This window comes from Amphiura filiformis, chromosome 3, assembly GCF_039555335.1.
Source record: "Amphiura filiformis chromosome 3, Afil_fr2py, whole genome shotgun sequence".
In the NCBI taxonomy this organism is placed as follows: Eukaryota; Metazoa; Echinodermata; class Ophiuroidea; order Amphilepidida; family Amphiuridae; genus Amphiura; species Amphiura filiformis.
Window position 1 is genome coordinate 63188046 of NC_092630.1, and position 24109 is coordinate 63212154.

General features: G+C 36.2%; 2 protein-coding genes across 5 annotated transcripts in view; one reads left to right on the top strand and one right to left on the bottom strand.

The window, feature by feature from the left end:
• Positions 1–6754, bottom strand: part of LOC140148921 (disintegrin and metalloproteinase domain-containing protein 12-like) — a 103739-nt gene extending 96985 nt beyond the window's left edge. Inside the window, 1 exon segment of the mRNA XM_072171027.1 lies at positions 6567–6754. Within this exon segment, the coding sequence (XP_072027128.1) occupies positions 6567–6666 (100 nt within the window). The 5' untranslated portion in view covers positions 6667–6754.
• A 252-nt stretch (positions 6755–7006) lies between these two features.
• LOC140148922 (transmembrane protein 180-like) lies at positions 7007–22571 on the top strand. 4 transcript variants are annotated; one of them, XM_072171030.1, is made up of 9 exons: positions 7007–7056; positions 9339–9633; positions 10197–10276; positions 12052–12279; positions 13793–14014; positions 15184–15304; positions 16784–17052; positions 17516–17709; positions 18397–22571. In XM_072171030.1, exons 2-9 carry the CDS (start codon positions 9490–9492, stop codon positions 18630–18632), a joined length of 1494 nt encoding a protein of 497 aa, XP_072027131.1. In that variant the 5' UTR covers positions 7007–7056; positions 9339–9489; the 3' UTR covers positions 18633–22571. The 4 variants fall into 4 exon arrangements, with proteins under 4 accessions (XP_072027131.1, XP_072027130.1, XP_072027133.1 ...); XM_072171029.1 differs by having other exon boundaries at positions 7017–7145; XM_072171032.1 differs by having other exon boundaries at positions 7018–7204.
• Positions 22572–24109: the final 1538 nt, after the last annotated feature.

Sequence of the window (24109 nt, forward strand, 5' to 3'; positions counted from 1 at the left end):
TTATACAGTCATACATTCTTTTTTAAAATTTAAAACAGCAACAATAAAAGAGAATAATTGTTTAATTGTACTAGATACAATACAATTGTATTTTATTAGGTATTAAATATTTGCACAAGATTTGTATGCCCTATTGAACATAGTACAGTGTTGAACAGTGTAGTGCACACCCATGCATACATAATCCATGGTATGTAATGTAGCTTCAATGACAAGGACACATTTGCATTTCATTATATTTATTTCCCAATGTTTTGGGGTTTATGAAAAGCATAGGCCTATACCGTAAGGTAGGGAAAAAAAATACAAAATGTAATAAAATCTGAATAATAATTTAAATAATAAAGCCATGTTGTGATTGGGGATAGTAAATTGCCATTGACCTCTAATCGAGACTTATCGCGTTCTGCCTCCCAAGCCATTGTTAGGCCGTATAAAATTAATGTTTTGGTTCTCGCCCAGAGGATTTTCATGAATTGATGAGGGAGGGAGGTGTTTTTTTTTTTGTTTTTGTTTTTTTTTCAATGTAAAATTAGCATTGTCAGTAGTTTTCGGTCTTCTCCAACAGTGCTCGAGGAACGATGAGGCCCTTTTTTTTTTTTTTTTTTTTCAAATGTGAGATTCTGAGGATAAACCCCTAGAGTACCACAAAAAGACTTGGAAGTGATGCTTCTTCTCTAATAAACTTATTCATATGTATGAAGATTTCATAAATCATTCCAAAGTCTAAAAAAATTGAAAAATCTATAAAAAAAAAAAAAAATCTGACAAATCCCAGAAATTGAGGAGGGAGGGGACGAGAACCAAAATATTAATTTTACACGGCCTTATGTCAACTTAAACTTCATTTTCATTGCCGTTTTGTAAAAACAAAACATTCTTACGGTATTTAAATGGATTCATATCTTTTCATTTTTAAAGCCATAATGTACAATCACATGAAAGTGGTTAATTTTTTTCAAACCTGATTTTTTTCATATATTTACACATGTCATAACTTGCACCTTTATGGAATTGGCCAACTTTGTTACTAAGTCTTATACATAACTTAAGGTCAACAGGTCCTAGCAAAGTTCGACATAAAAATTATTACTTTTTCAAATGACTTTATCTCCTCCCGTAGCAACCCTTCCCAGCAGTTATTACTAATATTTAATAACTACATTTTGAATAAAAAGTTACAATTGTTGCAAAGAAGTTAATGTTATCCATTGAATTACCGGTAGTACATTTTCTGTTTTTCATTATCTCAAAATCACAAGATTCAAAACATTTCCAACACGAAATGCGGAAGTGAAGACAAGATGGCGACTTTTGGCGAAATTCGAACTCTGTGTACAATGTACCAACTACCATATTGTAGAAAACATCTGAACGACGTGGAAAATATGTGAAATATTTAAAATCAATCAGAAATTAATCTCGATAATTTATGTAATCGATGTACACCAAAAACAGTTGAGTAGATATCATACTTTGTAGTTACTAGTTAGTCACACAGTCTATCGAATGTGTGTCATTGGCCCTCAGACCCATGGATTTGATTCATGTCCAGGCCTTAAATACATGTAGTACCGGTAAGTTATTAAGCTTGTCTTATTGCCGAGTGCCGACCAATCAATGCATCATTGCTCTAGCCTTCGTACGGAATGGAGAAGGCTAGAGAAACTCAGCTACAGTTTTTCTCAGAGAAGAACAGCAGTTGGTTACATTTTGAGAGCATGCACTGCAGTGCGTTTTAAGTAAGAGGGCTCGGATTGGCTGAATCAATCGTCTGACAATCATAGCAACAGACCGATAATCTGATTGGCCGATGCAGCGTCCAAACGATGGACTTGACGCAGGTCGGCGCCCTTGACGGACACGTAAAGCTTCACATATGTCGCTCATTAACAGGGTGCTCGCATCAATCTGAGCAAGGGACCTGTGGCAGGGACTGAGCTGTTCAACTCTGAAACCCAGTAAAATGTGACCGTGTCATGTCTCTACATTGTATATATCCAGTCTAGACACATCACACTTCATGTGTGATGTGTCCAGCGAATCGCCAAATTCGCGTACATACAGTCGACATTCTTCGACACTCTTGTACCCCGCCAGCAACGCACGCCTAACCACGGGGCACTGCCATTACAAGGTGGACACCATGCTCATGTATGGACTTTCAAAATGGACCCTAAACAAGTAATTGTCCTTCGATCTCAGAATACCCTAAACAAGTACATGTCATGTTTTCCCCACCCTAAACAAGTATTTTCAAATCAAGTCTGAAATCATACCCTTTTCAATTACGGTAAGCCTTTGTTGGATGAATTCCCGTTTATGTCGTGGAGAACCACCGTATGTTAGCCTAAGTTCCCAGGTCAATATTGCGCAGAAATATGTAGAGACAGTGTGCGTAGTACATGTACATGTACCTTCTCCAGTTCTCCTGGATGGGGATTATCACTAATTTATCAGGGGTCCCGTTATTGCTCAATTGCGACAACTCTACCGGAGTCGCTGCCTCGCTGGGTTAAAAATAGAATCATAGAATGTAAACAGAAGTAGGGATTGTCACCGAACCGGGTCACCGGCACAAAACACCATTAGCTATGATTGATTACGACCCGATTATGTCTCAAATGTTTTAATTTTATGAATAGTAAAATATTAGAGTCAAGCGGTAGCATGACCAGCAAGTTTAAAAAAAAACGACTGATAAAGAAGAATAAACAGATGCACCATGGACTATATTTACACGAAACAAAACGCTATTGTTCTGTGATATTTTTCGCTGGGTACAAAATATATCTAAAACCATGCTAAATCTTATTTACTGTCCAAAGTGTAATATTTTAATAACTCATTAATTCAAAAGTTACACCAATCTTACAGTCAATCCGATTGTTTGATAATAAACAAACATTCTTGTATTATTTCACGCGGTATTTCATAGCCAAAATTAGTGTAAAATCATAGCTAATCATACTGATATCCAGAATCTTTCGTCACTGCTACAGCCATACACGGCTGTCACTGTCGCACTACTTTTTGAGATTCACTTTCAAAATATACCCTAGCATTTTCCTGGATACCATACATACAAATTCTGGATCCCATTCGCCAAAAAATCAAGTTTTTCACAATTCTTTTATTCTTTCCGGACCACAGCATAGTGGCATACATTCATATTAATAAATACTCCACTTTCACACGTCGTTATATCGGGACGTCCCCGTGGCGAAGTGGTTAAGGCCATGGACTTCTAATCCACTTATGAAGTTTTGCCCACGTTCGAAACTTCCCACCACCTTTATTTTAATGTTTTATAAACCAATTTATTGTCATAAATCAAGAATAACACCATTTCGAACATCTATTGCTATTGTGATATTATTTTTTTTTTCATCAAACAAACATGTATGATTTTTTATTCACATTAAGGCCTAGGCCTAGGGCCTACTTTCACCATCCAGATGCTTTCACCATGCCTGACTATCATGATATCTTCGTCATTTAAAACACATTTATCAGTGGCTCTGTTCACAGCTCAGACTGAAATTATATTTGGAATAAATATTATAAATTGTCACAAATTAAAATCACAAACAGCGAAAGATCGCCAACAACTGCCGCTGAATATTGTTATCCAACTAGATTTCCCCACAGGGCTATAAAGAACCACAAACCGCGAAATTTGGATATATAGTAGATTGCCCTGCAGGGCTATAAAGAATCACACACCACGAAATATGGATATCCAACAAGCTTAAACTATAAATTAGCTCGCCGATAGAGGGCAGGGCTTGATAAGGGAAATTAAAATCACAAACCATGAAAGATCGCCGACAACCGCCGCTTAATAGGAATATCCAACTACAAAGAACCACAAACCGCGCAATTTGGATATCCAACCAGATTTCCCACAGGCCTATCGATTATAAAGAACCACAATCCGCGAAATATGGATATCCAACAAATTAAGACCACAAACCGCGATAGATCAACAACAACTGCCGCTCAATATTGATATCCAACTAGATTGCCTGCAGGGCTATCAAGAACCACAAACCGCAGAATTTCGATATGCAACTATTGCCCCACAGGGCTTCAAAGAACCACAAGCCCCAAAATATGGATATCCAACAAGCCAGATTATAAAAAACCACAAACCGCGAAATATGGATATCCAACAAATTAAGACCACAAACCGCGAAAGATCAACAACAACTGCAGCTCAATATTAATATCCAACTAGATTGCCCCGCAGGGCTATAAAGAACCAAAAACAGCGAAATTTGGATATGAAACTAAATTGCCCCACATGGCTACAAAGAACCAGAAACCACGAAATATGGATATCCAACAAGCTTAAACTATAAATTAGCTCCCGATAGAGGGCAGGGCTTGATGAAAACCACAAACCACGAAAGATCGCCGACAGCCGCCGCTTAATAGTAATATCGAACTTGGTTGCCCCGCAGGGCTACAAAGAACCAAAAACATTAAAACACGATTATATTGCCTACTCGGGGCATTTAGACGCTTCCGTAGTATACATGTAGGCTTAAATATAATTACAGTCACGTGTGACAAGCAAGTTTTAAAAATAAACGACTGATAAAGTTTTGTTTAATTATTTATTGTCATGAATCCAGAATTGCAACTTCAAACATCTATTTTTCATTTTATTTGTTTTATGGAGCACATCCTAACCTGATGACTTTCCAAGCTTGGAGCTGCTTGGCTACATTCATAAAAAGAAAAGAAATCTACCAAAAAAACGTTGACAACGTAAAGAAATCAGAAAGAATAAAAAAACCCACCTCGGCTCACTTTTTGAAACTTGGTCCCATTTTTAAAACACCAACAGCAAATCAGTGTTTTTATTTTATTTCAACAGAACACAGCGTTTCCAACAAGATTACAAGCCTACGTGTTATTTGTTTAATTCAATCATTAATCATGATTATTATAAAACAAAACACAATAGGATATTGGCTTACCATGCAAGAACAAGATAATAACCTTTCAGGTCGTTCCAGAAAGCTTACAAATTAATATCGCATCTGCACATTAATTAAAGATACATAACACTTCTGGAAATGTTTTTAATTTATATAAATATGATAAAGTTTAAATCAGTACCTTTTACAAATGGGACCAAGTTTCAAAAAGTGAGCCGAGGTGTAAAGCTATTATTTGGCATGGTACTTTGCTTATGTCTGGCAGGTAATGATTCTGTTCTCGATTCATTTGATTGAGATGCAATTTGCAATTCAAGTCATGAAGTAAGCTTAACTTAAACTACTTAGGGGGTACTACACCCCTGCCCAATTTTGTGCCTATTTTTGCATTTTTCTCAAAATTATAGCACATTGGTGACAAGTAAGATATGTATATTATAGGGGCAAGGACTACAACTACTGCACTGAAAATTCAGCAACTCAAGGCAAGTAGTTATTGATTTATTGATCAAATATTGGGTTTCCCTCATTTTTGACTGTAACTCCACAACTGTTGTCTGTGCTGAAATAAAATTTCCAGTGCAGTAGTTGTAGTCCTTGCCCCTATAATATACACATCTTACTTGTCACCAATGCGCTTATGATATTTGAGAAAAATGCAAAATGGGCACAAATTGGGCAGTGGTGTAGTACCCCTAAGTTATTCACTATTGTGAAATTGTGTATACTCATGTACTACTAAAATGCAGTAAACCTTTGACGAGCGCCAGATTGTAAGGATACATCGCGATTTACTGGGTTGCACGACTTGTCTCTGATTGGCTGCTAAGGCGATATGTTGTTGCTGAGTGGAAATTTATGAATGAACTGTGCGCCGTACGCGTTGTTAGCGCCGAATTTGCAACATCACGGTAGTCGCGCTCGTCAAAGGTTTACTACATTTGACTATAAAGTTGTTTTTTTAACTTCCGTGGTCCGGGTACGCGCTGGTGAATTGTGATCGCGTAGAAGTGACAAGGTCGCCTACTACGCGCCGCGCCGAAGACCAATGGGTCAGCCGGCTTGTTGTCTTAAGTGCATTGGTTTATCAGCCAATCAGCGTGATATATGTTTATTGCTTTTGCGTTTACGCTATAAGATACAATACGAGAAACGGAAGAAACGATAGCTACACAATTGTACAAAATATACATTTTGTTATAATAGGCCTATAAAATTATGTGCACAAAAATGTGTTTCCGTACATTACGCACATCTTGGGATGTTACACACATCATGTCTCATGTATGTCATGGTGTACATTGTCACTGGCTTTATAGTTTGCAATGCAATGGAATGCTGGGGCTGGCAATAGCCAATGATGGTAAAACATTTATATCATGATACACACAGCTGGTCTAACTGTCATTCATTGACATGTTATTAGGCTAGGGCAAGTCAACTTGAGAGAGTATCATACTCAGTATGATTCATTGACTATCATTGGATTGTTTTGCATGGTACTGACTACTGGGACTGTATTATGTGTATGACAGTATCATGAGTATACATGTACAAAACTAAATCATGAAATACGGTGGAGTGATTGACCCTTCTTTATATTTACTTTTAGCTTACCTCCTAAACTCGACTGGTTCTCCGACAATATTTCTCCCAATGCTATAGGAAATATAATCGTTAAAACAAATAGTAATGACATGATCCAAAAAGATTCCATATTGGTAAATTCCAATAATTCCAGGCGATCTGGTTCATCGCCAAGCTTCTGAAGGCTCAACACTGACTGCGAATTTGTGATTACGCTGCTGCCCTCCTGATAGTTTACAAATATTGACGTTGAGTGTGTATTAAAATGGATGTCTTTAAAATATATTGAACTTTTCTCCTTTTGTGTGATTTTAAGTGCGAAAATAAACATTCATTATCATGTCTTGAACTAACTATTATTTCATTTCAATCAATGTGAATCGCAATATATAAATTACATTTGAAATAATCATGACAAAATGCTGGTTTATTGAGGTCCGTAAACTGTATCCATAATACTATCGGTAAATAATCAATCGACTTCCGGGAAATTCATGATGGGGTTATGATACATAAAATGGTATGTATGATCGAAAACACCTACATTCCATGTATTTTATGTACAGGTGAAGCTATTATTTGGCATGGTACTTTGCTTATGTCTGGCAGGTAATGATTCTGTTCTCGATTCATTTGATTGAGATGCAATTTGCAATTCAAGTCATGAAGTAAGCTTAACTTAAACTACTTAGGGACGGTACTACACCCTGCCCAATTTTGTGCCTATTTTTGCATTTTTCTCAAAATTATAGCACATTGGTGACAAGTAAGATATGTATATTATAGGGGCAAGGACTACAACTACTGCACTGAAAATTCAGCAACTCAAGGCAAGTAGTTATTGATTTATTGATCAAATATTGGGTTTCCCTCATTTTTGACTGTAACTCCACAACTGTTGTCTGTGCTGAAATAAAATTTCCAGTGCAGTAGTTGTAGTCCTTGCCCCTATAATATACACATCTTACTTGTCACCAATGCGCTATGATATTTGAGAAAAATGCAAAAATGGGCACAAAATTGGGCAGTGGTGTAGTACCCCCTTAAGTTATTCACTATTGTGAAATTGTGTATACTCATGTACTACTAAAATGCAGTAAACCTTTGACGAGCGCGTATTGTAAGGATACATCGCATATTTACTGGGTTGCACGCACTTGTCTCTGATTGGCTGCTAAGGCGATATGTTGTTGCTGAGTGGAAATTTATGAACTGTGCGCCGACGCGTTGTTAGCGCTCGAATTTGCAACATCACGGTAGTCGCGCGCGTCAAAGGTTTACTACATTTGACTATAAAGTTGTTTTTTAACTTCCGTGGTCCTGGTGCGCGCTGGTGAATTGTGATCGCGAGAAGTGACAAGGTCGCCTACTACGCGCCGCGCCGAAGACCAATGGGTCAGCCGGCTTGTTGTCTTAAGTGCATTGGTTTATCAGCCAATCAGCGTGATATATGTTTATTGCTTTTGCGTTTACGCTCGTGTACGCGATACGCACAGGCACGACCACGGAAGTTTAAACAAAAACTTTATCATGACTATTAGTTTTTACCAGGGCTATTACCATTGAAACATTTTTCTGCAGACTGCACATCTCCTTGACCTTGTCTCCATGACATGCCAGTTCATTGGTCAAGTTGACTTTAATACCTTCAAGCACAATATGTCGGCTTACCAGAACCAGAACCTAAACATGTATGTAAATTGAAAGAACTTAAAATTTTTACCTTTCGCACTGCGCGAGTCATAGACTTTAAATATTTTGGCATTTTTGCAATAAATCTGTGATGAGCGCGTACAACCGTGATGTTGCAAAATCAGAGCTAACAACGTGTATGACGCAAAGTTCATTCATAAATTTCCATTCTGCATCAGCAGCATGCAGCCAATCAAAGGCAAGTCCGTTTCAACGCAGGAATATGTGATGTACTCAATACTCCGTTGAAATCAATATTCTATTATTGACACAGATAAAGAAAGTTTACGCATTGTGTTATAGGGCTTGCACCTGGAACTTAACTGACTGGGCTAAACGTGTTCCTTTATACTTATAAAGTAGAATTATAATTCTCAAAATTAAATATATCACATTTTTTACATTGGATTTCAAAATCTTTACACAAAAAATGCAGTAAAAGATATCCACAGCAAGCTGCAAGGCCCCGCTAATTAGTGTACTGCTTTTCGAAAGTGAGTGTACTGGAAACAAAACCCTGGTTTTACCTGAAAACAAATCGATTTTCTTGTAATAGAAACATCATATGGGGTACTAGAGCATGCACAAATCGTAATAATGTGTAAAATATAGAAACTCTGTGTGTATCTCATATGATAGTCATGGTATGCTTAGCCTGAGTCGCTCGGCCTATCTCGAACAAAATCGCTGGCGTAGCTGTTGAAAAACGAGAGGAGTCGCTGTACTATCACGGCAATTTTTGACACGAAGATATAGGGATGATGACGATGTGCCATGTTTATTTATTTGCTAGTACTGTGTGGCATGCACTGTGCAGTGTTTCCAAACTTTTTAGTTCCAAGGCACAGAAAATTTGCTCACTATGCTGTTGTGAATGACTCACAAATTTTAGCCCAATTTTTACGACTTCAAGACTTTCAAGACTTTTCAGAAAGGGGGTACATTTTGAATGGTAAGTGGTACTTTTAAACAATCTTTTTAAAACTTGTAATTTCATTTTAAATAGTCAAAGAAGGTGTTAAACAGCAGTGTGCACTGGTTACCATATGGCAAATATTTTTTCATTGGATACTCAAATTTATGAATTATTTTATTTTTACACACATACAGTGAGCTTACTCTTCCAGCTGACCCATTCTCTCAAATAAGCCATTACTCATTGCTGCAGAGGAATTGGACTAGGAGGCTGCAAAAGGGAAACAAAATGCACAACTTTGGAGACATTTTTGGTTTGTAAGCTGTATCTTTTACAGTTTGCAGTATGGGTACTTCTACGTATGTGGCAATGTGCTATGGTTCTATTGCATTATTCCTCTCCATTCTTCACAATGTATTTCTACTCTACCATGTGGATGTGTTTGTATCTATATACAAGATAGACAAAGCATCATTCTGGATAGGAGAGGTGAGTGTTACAATGTACAGATCAAGGATATTCTATGTACATTGTACGTAGAATGTCCTTAGAATGTCATACAATTACAATGTACCTTATCATTTCTTGCTTCAAACTTTTGGATCACAAGAACTGTGGCCCACCAACAGTACATTTATAGACAATGTACAATTTGAGGTTCATCCCATTACCTATCAGGCAAAACTTCAAATTGAGCATGCTATGAACATTCATAATTCATTGTGCAGTATAACCTAAATGTGCACTCATCTTAATTATTGCAGAACTTCCAAATATAATTGTGATGAGGAAACAATATGCACAACTTCATTGTTGTTAATATGTTTATGATAGGAGCATCATGTCTGCAGAAGTACAGGTGTTTTGTAGACCACAGAATTCATTTTGTAGAAGATCATTTTCACAGAATAGCCATGATTTGTTTTTGTGGTGTTTCTATTTGATTGTGGTTATTTTTCCAGTCAATTAGATGCAATTTGCAACACATTTGTCATGTTCAATACATGTGATTTTGACTTTCAAAGTTCTTGACTTTTTTATTTGATTCACAGACAATATTTCTTTTGTGGAATTCTTTGAATGATCCTCTCTTTGGTTGGTTGAGTGACAAATCCTTGCTGAAATCGGAAAGGTAAGTACAATATATATTTGGTAAAAGTTCTTTCAAATTAAGAGACTTTGCATAAATTGGGTGTGATTCTAATGTTTTTTCCAGTGCACACATTTTAAGACTTTTCCACACATACTCAATTACCATAAATAACCACACAGGTTTAGGCCCACCTACTTTTTTTCAAAGCATTCTGGAAACAATGGTGCACTCTGGTGTAAGCTCAGTAGTAATTTTGGCCAAGTTCTTATATCAAACAGATGCTTTGCTCTCACATGTCTTGACCAAATAATAATAATAATAATAATAATCTTTCTTTATTGAGGGTAATTCCACTTCAGTGTCAAGCACTGCTTTCCAAGCAGGCCCTCATACAATTATACAATACTGTAATACATATTGATACATAGTAAATTTACATCTTACACATGGTAAATCAATAACATAATAAATAGTATTGAACTCATATGGCAATTTATACAATTTATAAGGGAATAGAAATCCCAAATTATTTAGCAGAAGTATTTGTTCGCGCTTTAAATTGATACAAAGACATATTATTTAATTCTTTGCGGATTTGAGGTGCAATTTCATTCCAAGTATTAACAGCTCTGGCATGGAATGTACGCTTGCCTGAATTTGAATTACATTTTGGTACAACAAGAGTATTTGATGAATGATTCCTGGTAATATGCATATGACTATCATGAACAAATTCAAATTTAGATGATAGATAAGATGGACCCAGGTTTCTTAAACACTTAAAACTAAAATAAGAAGTTGATTATTCCATCTATCATTTAGTTTTATCCACTGTAGTGCACTCATTAAGTTACTTATTGGTGTTCTAATATCAGCAGATAAAATTGTCCTGGCTAGCTGATTTTGTAACACTTGCAGCCTTGCTTGAGATTCACAAGAAAAATTACTCCATACAGAACTACCATAATCAAATAAAAAAGTATCTGGTAAAAGTTGAAATTCTCAAGTTTACAACATTGACATAGGTGATAGAAATTACTGGTACATTATGCATGAATTATGTTATACAAATTTGAAAGATATTAAAATTCAATTACTAACCTATGCCCATTATTTGGTCAAGTCGCTCATCTAGAGAGGGTGTGCTTATATCCTAGTGGTTACGGTACTAGTAGCAAAGAGTCAGGTCCAGGCTTTGAATTTGGCACTTGCCTACAGGTGGCAGTTGATAATTGAAAATATCCTAAGCAATGTGTACTACATGGATCTTGCTTGCCCTGTCATCCAGGTGTAAAATAATAAAATAATGTCTCATAAAGGCACACATTAATTAAGGCATTCTTTAAATAAAATTAACACCGACAGAAGTATTTAAAAAATATCTGGGCAAGGCAACATCATGACAGAAAAGTAGTGAGACATACACAGGCCATAATATTAATATGCCTGGACCAGGAGCTAAGATGAGCTCCTCGTCCCAAAGATGGCTCCTGGTCCGATAGTTTGTGAGCCCAAACTGGGCAACCATGGGGTAAAAAAGCCCTTGTGCCTACCTAATAGCCCTGGACATACATGTAGCACCTGATCCAATCCATTATGGGCAAGGTGATCAAAACTGTTAAGTATGAAGTGAGCCTTGGTGATGTGTAATTTGACTTATTTTCAAATATTTCTTCTCATTAAAATAACAAGAGCTGAAAAAGATGCCAATGTTGTTGTCACAGACAGAAATCATGTGAGTTGATTATTTATGGTTCTCCTCGCTCAAACTGGTCCTACAACTATCATCAGAACTCTTTTTCATTTACCAACAGTTCTGATGGGAAATTTGTTAGTTCACCATCTCTGATCTTAAAACGTATTGGTATCCTTTCAACAAGTGGTCCTCTACTGGGCATCTCATTCCTTGGATTTTGGTTCTTTTGGACGAACCCCGGTTTACAGTTTGTTGTGTGTTTGTGTCTTTATGATGGATTCTTGACAGCTGTAGATCTACATCATACAGCTTTGCTAGCTGACTTGGCATTGGCTGCTAAAGAGAGGTAAGAACCACCAGACAATCTACTACTACTACTACTACTACTACTACTAATTGAAATTTAATACCGCGCCAAAATCCAAAACAATTTGCACTAAGGCGCATGAAAACATAAACAATGGATGAAAACAAGAATAATATAATACATAAAACATCATAACATCAGATAAGTCCAAAATCAAGCAAAATGAATACAGGTACTGATTGAAAGCAATATTGAAGAGATGTTGTTTAAGCAGTTTCTTGAAAATGTCAATTGAAGAGGTGGTTTTGATATGTTCTGGTAATGCATTCCATAGTTTTGGTCCATAACATGAAAATGATCTGTCTGCAAAGGTTGAATTCTTGGTCTTGTGCTCAGTGAGTATGAAAGAGACAGTTGAAGTTGAACGAAGACGACGATGAGATGTTATCTCATGGTAACACATTTAAATGTTGACCAATCCCGATCAGTATACATGAACGCCCGCTTGTGCGTAATGTCTAAGTCACTCGTGATTGATTAGTATTTTCATTAGGTATGCAAGGTTATGTATTTGCGTTGTACTCAAACTAAAACTACAAAGGTACCTTATGTTAACTATCTAACCAGAATGACCATTTTATAGAAGTTTTCACAACATTCTGACGCAAATTTACTTTAAATATTCTCTTGGTCGTGCCAATGTCACTCAAGGTGAAAAAGCCTTGTAAAACCAGTGAACGCATGTGCAGTTCCCCATGTCGAGCTGGTTGCTATGCACGCTGGCTTGTGCAAAGGGGACAATGTTCCTGTGTGTAACTGAGTAAATGACATTCATGAAGCTGTACCACTACCACTGAGTAGAATCATGAAGTTGTACCACTTTCAGAGAGAAAGTACATTGATATCTACTATACCATGACTGTGGTGCTTGTAACTTCATGAGTTACTTGCATGAAAAGCTTTGCCAAATCGAACCCATTATTCACTATTTGCGTCCAATAATGTAAAAGGTAGTTTAATGGAGTACATTGCTAAGGTATAGGTACCTGACCTGGCGCTTTGAAGTACAACATCAGAGCTGCCAACCCTTCTTGATCCTGCAGAAGACTTCCTCATTTGCTGACAATTTTCTGCATTTACAGCCATCTGGCTAAAAATCAAAACAAAATCAATTATACGCCCACTGTCCTGTCCTTTTGCAAAAAAAAAAAAAAAAAGGTTGAGTAGCCTTGAAAAGGCATTTGTAAGGGTCGCAAAGAGCTAACATCCAGGAGGTTTCGGGCGCTGATCCCACGAACGGCCGCTGCCCTTAGCGAGAGTGCCACTTCCTAAGCTTTTTTACACTTCGCAGAAATCTTCTGCATTTACATATTCCAATGTTGGCAGCTCTGCAACATTCATACTAGTGAAGACAAATCCCATGTAGTAGGCCGACTCAACAAGATTTGAAATTTTACCATCTCTGATGATGGCATTGAAATGTCACAATGCAATTTCTAACAGCATACATTTTGTGTTGCGTATTAATATTAATTTCTTTTTCCAATCCCAGGAACCAGTTGAATTTCTACAGTTCATTCTTCAGTGCTTTTGGTTCTGCATCTGTGTTCCTATCATACATTGTGTGGGACAGAGACAACATGGCAGACTTCCAATTATTCTGTATACTTCTTGCTGCCTTCTCAGTGACAGGTTTTGTCATCATGTCTAGAACTCTAAGAAAACATTTCACCAGATTACAGAGGAGAGAGGAGAGACTCTCAGGGGTACATATGTAAGTATCTGAACCTGATACATGGCTAGAAAGATTGAAAAGGAGCTTAATGGTGCCCTAGTTAAGTTACATTTGTTCTTGTGTTTAGCCAATCAGAGGCTAAGCTCCATTACCATGGCTACTAGAGCAGAATTCTATGCATTTTCCTAAACTAGTCGCCAGGGCTACAATATGGTATGTTAGATATATCGGCTGATATTTGATGAAGTTCAAAATTACCACAAACATCCTCAATCCCTTAATTCTTTGTAATTTATTTACTTTAATATCCCAAAATTGATCATTTCTTAAACGGTCATGATTATTTACAATAATGACTTTTTAGAACAGTGAGTCTGTTTATTGACAAGTAAAACCTTAGGTCTCATTTCCCTGCCTTCACATCCACCAGTCAAGTTGTTCACATGGCGATTTTGGATAAGTTGACTCCTTGGCAATTGCACATAGAATGTGATTACAGGGGAGGCTGTGTTAGGTAGAATCATAAAATTTTGAAGTTTAAAATATCTTCTTCAAAATGAAATTAAATGAAAGATGACAATTTTCTTTAAAAAATGATGGTTCAACCATGTCTGCAGGTTAAATAATTACGAAGTTATGACCAAAAGTATGTCGCCTTTTCATTGCCCAAATTTGCATTGGCAATTGCAATTTTTGGATCACAAAAAGTTTGTTCACCTCTAATCATGGCGTGCCATTTAGCATGATTCGACATTTTCCCATTGAAACCTGTGCTAAATTTTAAACCATTTTAGCTAAAATCCGCTTTACTTTCATGATGTCCAGTTGCTTGTGTGTGGTTTAATAGGCATCTGGGAATACACCCTACATAAAGAGATTTTACAACATTGGATTTCTAAAGAATAAAAATGAATTTTGAATTTTCCCCATACGCTTACACAGTAAAAGTACACTGCCCATTTCTGCTCACATGGCATGCCATGAAGATAAATTTTAGTATGCTATAAAGGGCACCCTCTATAGTCAAAGATGTGAATCTATCTAGCTGTGTCACTCTCACTCTTCCTATTTATCTCCTCCTCACTCCCATTTATCTCTCCTCCCTTTTATTTTCCCTGTATCCCCTGCCCCCTTCTCTTGCATTTTATCATTTAACCATGAATTACTGTCTTAATTTAACATATAAATATATCTCTTTTATCCACTAGTGAGGAACCTGAGAAGTCGTTGTCACAATTATTCCAGGAAGATGTGACTTTTAAGAAATATATCAAGCAACTTAACAGACATACCAACTTCAAATGGTTTGCTCTCATGAACTTAGTCCAGGTACGTTTTGTGGCAATAAAGCAAATGTCACTCAACATTCTTTTACTCCAAAATTTTATATTTTTGCATCACTAAATTAAACCTGAAATTGAAATTACACTTAAGAAATATTCTAAACTTTAAATGGCTTCTATTGACTGATTTTTCTTAGCAGGTTATGTAAAGACATGATGGAAGTATTATTATAATAATCTGATGTGGACTGACTAGTTAGTTAATTTATAAACTGAGTGTATGGTAATGTAATAACGACAATGCCTCTAGCAATGGACATTCAGGTTCAATAATGTAACATTGTCAGAAAAACAAAGAAAGGCCAACAAGTCTTTTCCTTGACTTTCTGATAATTGTATGTCCCATAATATTTTCTTTTATCATTTACCATTCCAACTTCACTTGGCTTTCTTTTTCATCCTGTCATTGCATATTAGCCTTTAATATAGCCCATACCAAGAAATACCAAAGCAATTAGCATGCAACAGTGAACTCGCAGAATATGTTTCCTGATATGTGGCGTCAGTTTATTGAAAATGTTCGTCTCTCCTGATTTAAATGATTTAATTCCCAAATGATGTGTAGAATATATACATAATTTAATTATCTAGAATGATATGATATTTGATGGGACTTAGTTGGCTGCTTTGTGCTAATAGGGAACAAATTTATGTGTGAAAACTTACAAATCTATGTTTATTATTAATGCGTGATCATGAAGCCCGTGTGAGCGGCACTAAACCACTGTTTTGTTATCTCCTTTGAATATGCATAAAAGTCTGTTCATATTATGCTGCACTTGCGTTGCGGTGCATTGCGTTCTCGATATATCAATTACTTTTTGCCACAACTCAATGTAACTTGTCGCATTTGCAAGTTTAAATGAATTGAACTTTATTCCGATACTGCAATGCAGTATTTTGCACTACGACGCAGTGCGGCAACACACCGCAAAGCAATTGGCGTATTATGAATGGACTTTTAGTCTTACATAAGGGGCAGCCTTTGTTTCTTTCTTCTGTGAACTTGGGAGTGGCCTGCTTTGTTGTTTTTGTTAACTTCTATAAATTATGCATACGCGGAATCCTTTGATCTCATCTTGTTATCAGGTAAATTTTCTGTGGAGAAAATCCGTCTTCCTTATACTTACACAGCATACCGGCCTGTGCTAATCATAGATGCATGGAATGTCCTGAATAATCAAAGTTTGTAGTCTTCCAAAGCAAAGTGATGCTGTTTTAGTTTCACAAATTGAATGAAAGAAGGAGATTTGAATGAACCATGCATATCTGGTATGAAAGAAAACAAGACAAAATGATCTCCTCACACTTTGGGTTATTTTACTCAGACAAGAATTGTCCATTCAATCTCTGAATAAATAGCAAGCATTTTTATTCAAAAAATGTGAAAAAAGACATGATGAATCAGACTTAACCTATATTTTACCAATAATACATCTGTGTTTTCTTGTCTTTTTTCTTTCAGGTTTTCAACTGTCATTTCAACAGCAACTTTTTCCCTCTATTTTTGGAAAGACTCCTTGGTGGTTTTCTGTCACCAGCTCTTGGTTCTTTTTTAATTGGGGTATCATTTGTTGTACCCCATGTCAACAATCTATACTTTTTATCACTATGTCGTAAATATGGACTATACACGGTAATCAGGTGGCTATTCTACTGCAAGTGTGTGCTATGTACAGTAATGTTTTGTCTTGGACCCAATTATATATGGCTACTAGGTCTATTTATAGCAAGGTAAGTACACATCAGCATATGATATTTTGCCAGTCAATTTTTAAGTACAGGTACCAGTCCAAAACATCAATTAATGCCCACCTATGATGAGCTGTCACCCCTAGGGTAGAAGGTTTTCTTGACTGATACAAGTTTGGTGAATTCACAACACAAACTTTATATAAATTAAAGATTCGCAGAGGTCTTTGTGGATTTAGCTCCTCTCGTAAGCATGGTAACATTGAAACAACAATTTGACAGGGAGCCAGTCCAATGCAATTTTAATGTTTTTGAATGGGTTGAAAACGGACAGAAATACATGTAACCAAGGCAAACCTATAATTACGGCAATTGATTATTTTGAGGGCTTACCTCTTGTTGGAAGCTGTTATTAGTTTTGTGTAGCTTTCTTTCTTTATATAATTTATTTGTTTGTTTATAGAAATGTTTGTTGCATCATTGTTTCTGTATTTTTCCTCCACAGTAATCGTGTGTTCACAGAAGGTACCTGTAAACTGCTTAACCTAGTCATAAGTGACCTTGTAGATGAAGATTGTGTGCTACATAGACGGAATCAAGCCGTCTCTGCCCTCATATATGGTACATCTGCTCTGCTGTCTAAACCTGGACAGACATTAGCTCCTCTCATTGGTACTTCATTGCTTGCTCTACAGACAGGTAGGTGGCATATTTTAAGTGACAATATTCTTGTATAGAAAACAGATTTGTCTAATTGCACCACCAAATGATTAACAATTATAGGCCAAGTTGATCATAATATCTCATGTCAATTTCATAAAACTTTGCAAATGAATCACTCTGTAAGTGTAAATTGCTATCCTTATTATGAAAGACAGAGATAAAAAAGACTAGTTCGCGTCTGAAATTCTGACAACTAGACAGAAAATGCCGTACTGCGCAGGTCGGCAACCAATCATGACACGCCTTTGCTCTGACATCAGAGGCGAATTAGTCTTATTATCTCTGTCTTTCATTATTGCATCACCTGCACATGTTAACCCTTGTTTCAGAATTTAACAACCTCACTGTGTTGATAATACAAGTACTTTCATGCTATCCTCATTTTGACATCAGATTTCGGCTTTTGCCATATGTTCTCTTCCGGAGCACAGCAGTGTTTGTTCCAAAAATGCAAAAATCTGAATTTTGATGAATTTTACCGTGTTCTAGTTCAGCAAATCACTGATACTTGCTTTAAATCCATCATATCAGCAGGTAAAATGAATGAAACCCAAAACACACTTATTTGGCTTTGAATATTTTACAGCCATGTAATAAACAAATTGTATATGCACATATTTTTTTGGTCACAATGGATTGGATCTCTTTTTTTGTTTGTTTCAGGTCATGACATTTTCCAATCCAGTTCAGGTGGCCATGTTCTTACCGGTACCGGATTTTCAAGTGAGGAAGCTGAACTCATCCGACTTGGCTGTTTCTATTGCCTTGTTTATGTTCCTCTTATATGCTCCATCATACAGATATTCTGCTGGTCAAAATTTACATTATTTGGAACCAGACTTGAGTGGGTGAAGTCAGTAAGGGCTGGGACTACTTCTGCTTTATTTTCTCAGGTGTGATGATGATAGAGATAAAAAATTAAATTCAAATTATATTTTTTTAAGCAATCTGTGAAAACCTCACACACTTTTGCTGATTTCATATATTGTGTCATGCTGATTTGCAGCAAGCGCTTTGTGATTGTCGCTTGTAAATAAATAACACTCAGTGCAGCGGCTTCACTCTGAAACGAATGTTGCCAAAATTGGCCAAAATAGACTTGAAGTCAACTCCTCGTGATTTGCTGCTTTGGGCAAAGCGGTAGGATGATCAATTTATTGGCAAAGGTCACTGTTAGCGTTTTTGGTGCAACTGCACAGTGACACAAATATCACCATAAAGCAGCAAGCGTATGACACTATGAAATCAGTATTAAGTATAATTGAAGACTGAATTAAAAAGACTAGTTTGGGTCTGACGTCAGGGCAAAGGCACAGCGTGATTGGTTGCTGACCTGCGCAGTATGGCGTTTTGGTCTGCTTGACAAGACGTCAGACGCAAACTAGTCTTATTAATTCGGTCTTCAATTATAGTCACACCTGTTATTGTTGTTGTAGGTCAGCAGGCTATAGCAATCTGTGATGACATCCTAATTGTATAATAGCTAAAACCTTTTTAAAGTTAATATGGTATTGTTGGACAAATCTAATATCCCACCATAAATATGTGTGCTACATTTGAGGTGCCAAAAAAGAAAATGTTTGAGTATTCATATTCATAGAACTATTTCAGAATGCATGACAAAAGAATAATATACAATTATATACATTAACATGTTTGTACATATAGAAAGCGTCTTACGTCAGCAGCAGCCAGAATGTATACACTCATCGAGGTGCTTGCTAACTTGTGCCTTGTGCCAAGTGACTTATGCATATCTAATTTGACAATAAGACCCTAGACTTATATATGAAAAATGATCTGATCAATTTCTGTATACAAAGTAGGGGAATTATTGTGTTTGGACATTACTTAGTCTGAACTTGTGAAAACAATTGTTTATTAGTACTAATTGTCCACATATTTAATGAACAATCACTATCTTGTTATGACAGTGTATTACAACAAAGCTTTTTATCATTCCTTTACGATTTCAATAAATGTTTACCTGTGACATGCTGGTAATAGATTTGTGTTCAAGTTATGCATGATTTAATTGGTAACAAAAAGTTGCCTTTATAGCGAATATAAATATCAAAGTTATTATGATAATACACTGAACATTACATTTACACTGTAATAATTTATATATCATTTCACCTGACTGAAGTAAACAAGATATATTAATTATGTAATGGTTGCGTGCGTATCCAAGAGTGCATGAATTCAGGCAAGAGTAGATTGGGCTATAGTGCTTGGCCAAGTGTAGTCGGTGACTAACTTAAGTTTTTATCTTCCCATAAGAGATATGGCGCGATATGTAGGCATCTCTGTTAATGTCGTCAATGGCGTTTTAGGTTTACACTGAACACACATTAGGAGATGATGCTTACATATGTGTGTGAGACAGAATTACCTTGATGCATCACTGACTGAAATAGGCCAAAGGTACTTAGCTTTATATCTCTCTTTGACAAAATATTTATCAGTTCAATCAAACATTTGAATTTCATAATGTTATGTAATGTAAGGCAACAAGAGTACTACCTTTAAAATGTTCTTTTGAGTTACATACACTGTTCACTTTATAGTTGTATTACACCTTCATGTAAATAGACAAAAGTGCAATATCAATTACTAAGGACTTAGGGAACAAACCAAAAGATTGATAACGTCCTATAAGCGAAACTAGTTTTGTTGGGGTGGGGGGTAAAACATTGGTCTGAAGCATGTGTCATTATATGTTTATAAGCTTTCCTCATCAAAGGTAATTTCTATACTAGCATAATGTGGAACCTATATTCATTTATGTCTGAAACAATGTGTTTTGTTTTTGTTTGTTTATGTTCAAAAAGCTATAATTTTATTGTTTTAAAGTTTATTGCATATAAATACCTATGTTTATTGACGTTATAGGTTATCAAAGTTGAGAAAGTGTTAGAAACTAACACAGAAGTCTACTAGTAAGGGTACTTGGGTCACACAAGTTGTGTGGATATGCCGGTTTTATCAATTTCCCCTGAGACTTGTATCGAGACTAGCCGATGGCACGGTTATCTCAAAATGAGGTTCTACCCGCAAAGTGTGTGCTGTGTGTGCGTATGCCTTTCAAAAGCATTCTGGCGCATTGCTAAGAAATTGCAAGAAACAAAAATACATATTTTGCGCATGAATTTGCAGGGAGAACCTCCTTTGGTAGCAAGATGGAGGATCCGTGCAAAGGGCGAATACCAGGTATACTAATCTCAAATTTACCCATCCGCAGTGATACAGGCTGTATCAAAGTGATTGGTATCATAATGTCATAAACAGTAATATAACTATTAACTATGTCATTTCAAGAATACCCAATGTTGCATTTGGCAGTAGCAGGCTTTTCAGTAACCATCAAAACTGATGGGTACCAACCATTTTGATACAGCCTTTAGTAGTGGTAACCCTATGATATGTCCAGTTTAAAGTCCCATTCGGTGATCCCAGCGAAGTATAAAAAAAATTAAGATTGTGTATAAATCCCTTTAAAGTGAATGATTAGTCGTTAAAATTGTCATTAGGTATTTCTGATATGAAAAATTTGGGCAAAAAAACAAGTAAACAGCATTATTGACAAAGTTGAAGGCCCATTGAAATACATAGCTAATTTATATACTGTCAGTATTACGTGGCTTTCGGCTGAACTACTAGCAGGCTATGTTAGCACATCTTTGACAATGACAAAGGTACCAAAATTTGAATTTTGATGATTTTTATGATCGTCCGGATGAGCAAATCACTGAATGGGCCTTTAATATGCACTGCATCATAGTAAACCTTAAATATATGATCCAGAAAATTTTCAACATTTGATTAAGACGTTTCTGGCAGGAGGGCGGGGTCGGCCGAGAAACGAAATTACTAGTTACGTTTATAGGACGACATCCATCTTTTGGTTTGTTCCCTTAGTTCCTTTTACTAGATAAGCACACTTGAATTATAGTTTAGTATGTAACCCAAGCAGTGGCTTGGACTGCATTGAGTACAATTGAATATTAACAAATCTGATTTGAAACCAGTATCAAATACACAGTAGACATATTCTAGTTGAAAGCACTTCCAGTATTCATCACCACTCCATGTATTACTTTCAGAGACCATGAAAAGATTGCACAAAAAGTAACACAGCTGTTATAAATATGCCTATAGCTTTAGAATTAATAATTGTTTTCCCAATATTTTAACATAGAAAGAAGGATGATCACGCGCATTTTGATACCTCATTCGTCCAATTTCGTTCAATATTAACAACACAGTAGTGTTTTTAAAGAAAAATACCCGAATTAAAAAGTTGCAGCTATTTGTAGGGATGCCCACTGTCCATACAGTTTCCACTAGAACGATTTTTCATTTACTGTGTGCGTGCACTCACACACGTATTGTCTATGGAGAAACTGATCGATACAAGAAATCCCAGGCCTGTTAAATGGCGTACATACTTGTTTTTGATCCAAATGTAGGCCTATATCAGGGTGTTTCAAGAAATTCCTGATTCCACGGAAAACATTAACCAAACTTTTTCCTGATTGGTCAGTAAATAGAGAGGACCTTCCTCCATGCAGAGATCAACTTTTTTTAATGAAAAATTTAATGAGATGAGAACTACAACAGGTTGAAGTGACACCATTCCGTGCATCACATGTTCAAACGCAATTATTTCCGAATTTGGAGTGAATCAGACAAGCAAACTTACATAGTCATAAAATGTAACTATTTTTGAAGACAAAATGTACAGGATGTTAAGAAATTGAAGAATGTTTAAGCCTACCGCGGCCCATCTCAAATCATGCACTTCTCACTACCATGCAGGGCTGTCAACTTTTTGGAATTGCAATGTTCTATTTGTACCATGATTATTGACGCCCGAGAATGTGAAAAGCGGGGGGAGGGGGGGGGGTAGGAGCAACAAATTATTCAAGATGATGCGTGAGATTTTACTCATTTTCCAGCTTTTTGCGTGAGATTTACTACCTAGGCGTGAGATTATACTACATTGGCGTGAGAAAGTGACCCAATGCGTGAGACTCACGGCCAATGCGTGAGAGTTGACAGCCCTGCTACCATGTCCATTTCATATGCTATCCATCATGGCCCCGGGATCATGGCTTCCATGCACACACAGTGTATTGCTCAATGTATTAAAGATAACCTTTGAGTTGGAGCTAATTTCTCAAAATTGGTAGTGATTAATATTACCAAACTTATGCCATGATGAAATATAATAATTTTTGAAGATAAAATGTGCTGACCGTAAAAGATTGAACAATGTTTAAGACTACCATGGCGGCCATCTATGATCATGCTTGCGGTTTCACCAAACAAACCATGGGTTTTGAGGTCTTATATTTTTTGTTGTATGTCAACAAAATCGATTAAATTTTCAGGATGATCTTATTTTCATGTTGTTATAAGCAAATATAATGTTCCAGATAACGCTAGTTAATAAATACATTAAGAAAAAGTACCTTAAAATTGCACTTTCTGTTAGTAATCCTTTTTGGACTTTAACTTTTTAACATGTTCTAGCAGCCCTATATAAAACCGTAACACTCAAAAGGCCATATCTCTGGAATGAAACGTCCGATTAAGATTATTTAAACGCCAAAATGTTTCTTTCATCAATTCCCAGCCAATAAGTTAGGTCTGAATCAATTTAAAAGTACTTCAATTTTTAGTGGACATGCCTACTATTTGTATTGATTTGAAGTCAGCGTGACTATAATAGCGGGTTTTACGTGTCACAATGCTTGAGTAATATCCATTGATCGCTGTAAACTGCAACTTTTAAATTCTGGTATTTTTGTTTAAAAGCACTACTGTGTTATTAATATTGAACATCATTGGACAAATGGGGTATAAATTGCATGTAAATAAATCATTCTTCTTTCTATGTTGAAATATTGTGAAAATAATTATTAGTTTTTAAGTTATAGCCGTGTTTATAACAGCTGTGTTACGTTTTGTGTAGCCTTTATATAGGTTAATGCTGCCAATTGTGAGGAATTTCTATCATATCATTGACATACAAGTGACTCACAAATTGGATTGGCCAAATTGTTAATGAATGGTGTATCAATTTATCTAATCTAAATCGAAGTCTGAATTATAGTTACATATCTTACAAAATGCACATTGTATATTTGAACAATCCTTCACACCCTGGAAGAGGACAACTCAATGAAAGTATCTCTGAAAAGATGTTGAATAAGAAAATCAAACGGCTATCTATCAGTACTTCGGTATTTGTCTGAAATAATGACAAACATTTCCCTTGTATTATGATGAAGTCTTGATTTTTACTCAGGTAAAACTTAATAGTATTATCATTACAGTACCACCGGCACATATAATAAGCTTCAGTTTC

Coding starts and splice junctions, on each gene's coding strand:
- LOC140148922 (XM_072171030.1), top strand. CDS start 9,490: ATGGGTACTTCTACGTATGTGGCAATGTGCTATGGTTCTATTGCATTA. Junction 10,277..12,051: donor TCCTTGCTGAAATCGGAAAG/GTAAGTACAATA, acceptor ATTTACCAACAG/TTCTGATGGGAAATTTGTTA. Junction 14,015..15,183: donor AGACTCTCAGGGGTACATAT/GTAAGTATCTGA, acceptor TTTATCCACTAG/TGAGGAACCTGAGAAGTCGT.